This window comes from Oncorhynchus clarkii, chromosome 33 (assembly GCF_045791955.1).
Source record: "Oncorhynchus clarkii lewisi isolate Uvic-CL-2024 chromosome 33, UVic_Ocla_1.0, whole genome shotgun sequence".
Taxonomy (NCBI): Eukaryota; Metazoa; Chordata; class Actinopteri; order Salmoniformes; family Salmonidae; genus Oncorhynchus; species Oncorhynchus clarkii.
Genome location: NC_092179.1, coordinates 32676623 through 32683603, shown reverse-complemented (window position 1 = coordinate 32683603; position 6981 = coordinate 32676623). Strand labels below are relative to the sequence as shown.

At 48.9% G+C, this 6981-nt stretch overlaps 1 protein-coding gene across 7 annotated transcripts in view; it reads right to left on the bottom strand.

Annotated features, from left to right (window-relative positions):
• Positions 1-1386: 1386 nt before the first annotated feature.
• The window catches only part of LOC139393292 (decapping mRNA 1B), a 25025-nt gene continuing 19430 nt past the window's right edge, over positions 1387-6981 (bottom strand). For 2 of the 7 annotated variants that reach the window (XR_011629767.1, XR_011629765.1), the window contains exons 7-10: positions 6022-6981; positions 5665-5892; positions 2697-2944; positions 1387-2573 (exon numbers count right to left, since the gene is read on the bottom strand). The exon at positions 6022-6981 is cut by the window's right edge and continues 99 nt beyond it. Coding sequence is in view for 2 of the 7 variants with exons in the window: in XM_071141815.1 (XP_070997916.1) it covers positions 2864-2944; positions 5665-5892; positions 6022-6981 (1269 nt within the window). In the remaining 5 variants the exon portion in view is untranslated. Of the gene's footprint in view, positions 2945-5664; positions 5893-6021 lie in introns of all 7 variants that reach the window. The other 5 variants (XR_011629768.1, XR_011629766.1, XR_011629769.1 and 2 more) reach the window with 4 other exon arrangements.

Sequence of the window (6981 nt, the reverse complement as noted above, 5' to 3'; positions counted from 1 at the left end):
GGAGAGGAGAGATGTTTCAGACATTTCAGAGAGCCGTAGAATGAGTCAGGAGAAACACACAAGCTAACAGGTTTTACTTTGGTAACAGCGAAGGAAGGACAGATCACCTTGTCATTTTACACAACGAGCTCCTTACAGAAATGTATTCAGCGTACAATCATGTAACATGATGATAAATATCAGAGATTTTAAACTTAAATCAATCATTAAAACATATTGTACCAGTCAAAAGTTTGGACACAGCTACTCATTCAATGGATTTTCAAGAATGCCAAGAGTGTAAAGTTGTCATCAACTGGCTACTTTAAAGAATCGCAAATATAAAATATATTTTGATTTGTTTAACACTTTTTTGGTTACTACATGATTCCGTATGTGTTATTTCATAGTTTTGATGTCTTCACTAGTATTATACAATGTAGAACATAGTAAACATGAAGAAAAACCCTTGAATGAGGAGGTGTGTCCAAACTACTACTGTACTGTAGTTACAATCAATACTTTTTGTAGCATAACTAAATGCCCAAATACACAATCAATATAATACCCTCCCTCTTACCACCCTGACTAGCAAGGCACCAGGGTGCAGGTCTAATTATCGGGTTGTACTTTGTGTGCATGAGTGGGTTTGACATATGGAAATGGATCGGTCTATTGGAAAATGACTGCAGTGTACAGTACAGGTTGGGGGATAATTAGTCCTGGCCTATCAATACTGGCTGGGGTGTGAGAAAGACAGACTTATTGTGAATAGATGTCTTGAAAACAGTGTTTTAAAATCAAAACAATATCTGCATGATCTCACTTGTAAACATAGAAAGGAAAGCCATTGAGAAGTGGATCCCCCCTCCCTCCACAAAGCACTAGAGAAGTGGATCCCCCCTCCCTCCACAAAGCACTTGAGAAGTGGATCCCCCCTCCCTCCACAAAGCACTTGAGAAGTGGATCCCCCCCTCCACAAAGCACTTGAGAAGTGGATCCCCCCCCCTCCCTCCACAAAGTAAACTAGTCCCTGACCGCTCCTGTAGATGACAGTGGAATACACATTTCCAAACTGTAAAATTCCTAAGTCACTTTGTCCACATCCCAAGGACAGAGACTGGGTAGAAGTACAACTCTGTAAAGAGGTCCCAAATGGCACTCTACTCCCTCTATGGTGCAGTAGGGCTCTGGTCACAAGGTAGTGCACTATATAGGGAACAGGGTGAATGTTTGGAGGCAGCCATTTTCTCTTAAAATAGTGAAATAAGTAGAGCGAAGCTGCCCGGAGATGCTGATCTTGGGTCAGTTTTAGCATTTCCCCCACTAATGGTTAAGGTTAATATTGGGGAAGGGGAAGCTGATTCTAGATCTGTTCTTAGAGGAAACTTCACCCAGAGCCACATGTTTGAAGAAGACATTCATTTATTTCCAATTCAGTTGTGGTCCAGAGACGGTTCAATCATTACACAAGCAACAAGTTATGAAGTGGGCTTTTCGGTCACTCAGAATGTTTGACTCGTAGAAAAAAGAATAGAGGTTTTCAAAACCAAAAGAACAAAAATGACAGGACTCCAGATTTCCACGGGTTTAAAAATAATTGATACATGCCAGATTGTGTAAATTAAAACACTTCCTGTTTCAGTGGTACAGGTCATTGCAACATTGTGTTCTTAAAATGTGTTTTTAAAATGTCCTTGTATGACAACGGCATAGAAAAATAGACAAACTATTCTATTATCTCTCTCTCTCTCTCGTAACATAAAATAGTTTCTTAAATCCTTTGCTTGATACATATAAACCGTCTACCAAACTAGTCTGGCACGTGTGAGCACAGAAGATTCTGAAAGAACCGTGTCGTTGTACATTTTGAGTTTCAGACATCTGGAAATAAAGACAATGGCCTGATGAAAATAAATGCCAGGTTCTACAGTAAGGTGTGATTCCTCCTCCGGGTGAACGTTTACCTCAACAGAGACTCACTTCTGTGAGGTAGCTCAGCTCAAGCTTAAGGATTTTAAATATTGTCTATTTTAAAAAACAGGACTTCCCACTTAATAAAAAGTGTTAAAATAAACTCATCCAACTTCAAGTGAATTAAACATTGTCAAATGCCTGGAAAACCATTTTAGTTAAGAGAGGTATCGTTTAAACCAAGTTCAGTCATTCCAAAACATATACAATTGTTTGAGAGCTTGTACTACAATATCCCATTCAACATTTCAATTCTTTTTATTTTTTACGATAAAAACATCTTAAAAATGGCCAAAAATCAAATGTCCTTGTAATCTGAATCCACAGGTTACATCCACAGCGCTCACATTAGGAAGACGAATTTAGCTAGATCAGCAAATAGATTATATAGATTATAAAATGATTGTGCCGGTTTGGGCATGACCCCCGGGACTCACTCATTAGGCACCTGATGGAAGAAAACAGACAAACAGGGAGAGGGTCTCCCTGGACTTGTCCCAGAAGAAATGATTATTTTCAACTTCCCCGTTGCAAAGCGTTTTGAAACAGGTTTCTATTGGGTGCCTCATTCAACAGGACCCTGAAACATGTTTCTATTGGGTGCCTCATTCAACAGGACCCTGAAACATGTTTCTTTCTATTGGGTGCCTCATTCAACAGGACCCTGAAACATGTTTCTATTGGGTGCCTCATTCAACAGGACCCTGAAACATGTTTCTATTGGGTGCCTCATTCAACAGGACCCTGAAACATGTTTCTATTGGGTGCCTCATTCAACAGGACCCTGAAACATGTTTCTATTGGGTGCCTCATTCAACAGGACCCTGAAACATGTTTCTATTGGGTGCCTCATTCAACAGGACCCTGAAACATGTTTCTATTGGGTGCCTCATTCAACAGGACCCTGGCCTCAGAACTTGTTCGCGGTGGCTTCCGTGGAGAAGCGGTGGGCGTAGGACTCATAGATGGTATCCAGGAAGGAACTGTCGTTCTGAAAGAGAGAGAAGAGCCAATTAGAGAGAAAGAGAGAGAAGAGAGAGTGAGAGTTAGAGAGAGAGTGTGAGAGAGAGTGAGAGTTAGAGAGTGAGAGTTAGAGAGTTAGAGACAGAGAGAGAGCCAGAGAGAGGAAGGGAGAGGAGTAGGAGAGAGATGGAGAGGAGTAGGAGAGAGATGGAGAGGAAGGGAGAGAGAAGCGAGCGATAGAGTACTCTGATCAGGAGTGTGGAATACAAACAAAACATTAGTATTTGGACAGGTTGAGAATGTGTCTGTCTGTGCTGGTCTAAAACAGCTCTCTTTAGCAGGACAGTCTGTCTGCGCTGGTCTGAAAAACCTCTCTTTAGCAGGACAGTGTGTCTGTGCTGGTCTGAAACAGCTCTCTTTAGCAGGACAGTGTCTGTCTGCACTTCGATGAATAACCTCAAGGTCCTTTGGCAAGACTGTCCGGCTGAACAAAGACTGAACATAAACATTATGTCTCTGATGGTGTCCTGAGCAGACAGACAGTGAATATAAACATAAAGGCAGGAACAGGACAAACCGTTTGGCTGTGTGAGACCAGCTGCTTCTTCAAGGAGGGGAGAGTTTGACGCCTGCAGAATTGCTAGTCTTGTTATGCAAATACATTGAAGAGAAATAGAAACGCAACACGTAAAGTCTTGGTCCCATGTTTCATGTTTCATGAGCTGAAATAAAAGATCCCAGCGGAACAAAAAGCTTATTTCTAAAAAATGTTGTGTACAGATTTCTTTACAAGTGCACCCACCGCCAACAGGGCTTCTGAATCAAGTGCACCCACCGCCAACAGGGCTTCTGAATCAAGTGCACCCACCGCCAACAGGGCTTCTGAATCAAGTGCACCCACCGCCAACAGGGCTTCTGAATCATGTGCACCCACCGCCAACAGGGCTTCTGAATCAAGTGCACCCACCGCCAACAGGGCTTCTGAATCAAGTGCACCCACCGCCAACAGGGCTTCTGAATCAAGTGCACCCACCGCCAACAGGGCTTCTGAATCAAGTGCACCCACCGCCAACAGGGCTTCTGAATCAAGTGCACCCACCGCCAACAGGGCTTCTGAATCAAGTGCACCCACCGCCAACAGGGCTTCTGAATCAAGTGCACCCACCGCCAACAGGGCTTCTGAATCAAGTGCACCCACCGCCAACAGGGCTTCAGAATCACGTGCACCCACCGCCAACAGGGCTTCTGAATCGAGTGCACCTTACCGCTAACAGGGCTTCTGAATCGAGTGCACCCACCGCCAACATGGCTTCTGAATCAAGTGCACCTACCGCCAACAGGGCTTCTGAATCAAGTGCACCTACTGCCAACAGGGCTTCTGAATTAAGTGCACCCACCGCCAACAGGGCTTCAGAATCACGTGCACCCACCGCCAACAGGGCTTCTGAATCGAGTGCACCTTACCGCTAACAGGGCTTCTGAATCGAGTGCACCTTACCGCCAACAGGGCTTCTGAATCGAGTGCACCCACTGCCAACAGGGCTTCTGAATCAAGTGCACCCACCGCCAACAGGGCTTCTGAATCAAGTTCGCCTACCGCCAACAGGGCTTCTGAATCAAGTTCACCCACCGCCAACAGGGCTTCTGAATCAAGTGCACCCACCGCCAACAGGGCTTCAGAATCAAGTGCACCCACCGTCAACAGGGCTTCAGAATCAAGTGCACCCACCGTCAACAGGGCTTCAGAATCAAGTGCACCCACCGCCAACAGGGCTTCTGAATCAAGTGCACCCACCGCCAACATGGCTTCTGAATCAAGTGCACCCACCGTCAACAGGGCTTCTGAATCAAGTGCACCCATCGCCAACAGGGCTTCTGAATCAAGTGCACCTTACCGCCAACAGGGCTTCTGAATCGAGTGCACCCACTGCCAACAGGGCTTCTGAATCAAGTGCACCCACCGCCAACAGGGCTTCTGAATCAAGTTCGCCTACCGCCAACAGGGCTTCTGAATCAAGTTCACCCACCGCCAACAGGGCTTCTGAATCAAGTGCACCCACCGCCAACAGGGCTTCTGAATCAAGTGCACCCACCGCCAACAGGGCTTCAGAATCAAGTGCACCCACCGTCAACAGGGCTTCAGAATCAAGTGCACCCACCGCCAACAGGGCTTCTGAATCAAGTGCACCCACCGCCAACATGGCTTCTGAATCAAGTGCACCCACCGTCAACAGGGCTTCTGAATCAAGTGCACCCATCGCCAACAGGGCTTCTGAATCAAGTGCACCCATCGCCAACAGGGCTTCTGAATCAAGTGCACCCACCGCCAACAGGGCTTCTGAATCAAGTGCACCCATCGCCAACATGGCTTCTGAATCAAGTGCACCCATCGCCAACAGGGCTTCTGAATCAAGTGCACCCACCGCCAACAGGGCTTCTGAATCAAGTGCACCCACCGCCAACAGGGCTTCTGAATCAAGTGCACCCATCGCCAACAGGGCAACAAAAATTTAAAAATTCAATAAGTGCAAGCCTTCATCGTTGTCTTTCCTCCAGAAAGGTCAGGAATGACTCGACTAGTAATGCCTTGCAGACCAACCAGGTGATCTGGATCGACCGCTTGGTGACCACTGCCTTATATGAACTGTGAACACGTACAAGCATTGAAATTGTTGCCCGATGCTATTGTATTTTTGTTCCGTGTGACTTTGTTTCTGTAAAAACAGCCTGGCTCCTCCTCTCTCCTACCTGTATGAGGTGCAGCAGGGTGGCCTGGAGCTGGCTCTTAGAGAGGCCCCTGGGTTGGGGGTCGTCAGGGGCCTGTGGGGCCAGGAGGGCTGAGGGAGGATGAGAGCCAGGGGGGCAGTGGGTGTCCCCAGAGGCTTTGGCCTGGGGGCGCTTGGCCTGGGAGAAGACACTGGGGGACAGGAGCAGGGTAGGTGCCACCGTGGCTGGGATACGCTGGGGGGAGATCACCTGGAGACAGAGAGGAGATGGTTAGAGACAGAGACCTTACTTCCACAAACATAGATCCCTCCCTGTGCAAAACCACTCCAGCACTTTGTTACAGTCCTTTGAGTCAGATATATATATATATCCTTTTACCTGGAACTTCTGAGCAGCGGTGCCTGCAGAGTTCTTGTCAGCCAAACTGTCCAGAGACCTGGCTGTAGAATGAGCCGACTGCTGGCCGTGCTGCCCCATGGCTGGGGGGGCTGAGGGGGCTAGAGGGGCTGGCTCGTGGAAGCGAGGAGCCAGGTTAGAGGAAGGCCTAGTGGGCTCCGGGACCAGACTCTGCTCCTTTTGAACCAGCTGCAGCCTCTGGAGCAGCTCATGGGGGGAGACGACACCAGTTAGCTGCACCGGCTGGGGGTGACCTGGCAGGGTTTGGAGGTATAAGGGCTGGGGGTGCTGGAAGGGGTGGAAAGGGTGACAGGGCTGTGACTGAGGATGACCAGGCTGGGGTTGGTGGGGAGGTTGAGACTGGGAGGGATGTGAGGGCAACATGGGGACCAGCATCTGGGGGGGCTTGGTGGGGCTGAAGTACAACGGCTGGGCCTGGTGAGGAGGGAGGTGATGGTGTTGAGAACCAGGGAAGCCCAAAGCATCCACCAGGAGAGGTTGAGGATGGGCAGACTGGAGACCAGGGATGAGAGGAGGAGGACGAGGACGACAGGGAGCGGAGGTGGTCATTGAAGGGGTGGTGGAAGTGGGCTGGTTCTGGAACAGTCTCTGGATGGGGTCTTGTCTGGCCTGGGTCTGATGGTGGAGGACAGAGGGGGCTCCGTTCTCACGCAGTCTGTTCTCGGGTGACTCGGAGACGGGTTGCAGCTGCTCCATAGGACCTCCTCTCTGGAGCTGCTTCTGAGGCTGGGAGGAGGAGGCGGAGGAGGCGGCATCCTTCATGAGCTTCTGGAAGGCAGGGCAGTGCTGCGGGGGGCTGCTACCTGAGATCAGACCCCCTTCCTGGGCCTGGAGACGGAGCTGGGCCTGGACTGGGTCGTCGTAGGACAGGGAGCGGGCCACCGCCGGGCGGACACCTCCAGGCTCCCCCTGGGGCCCTGG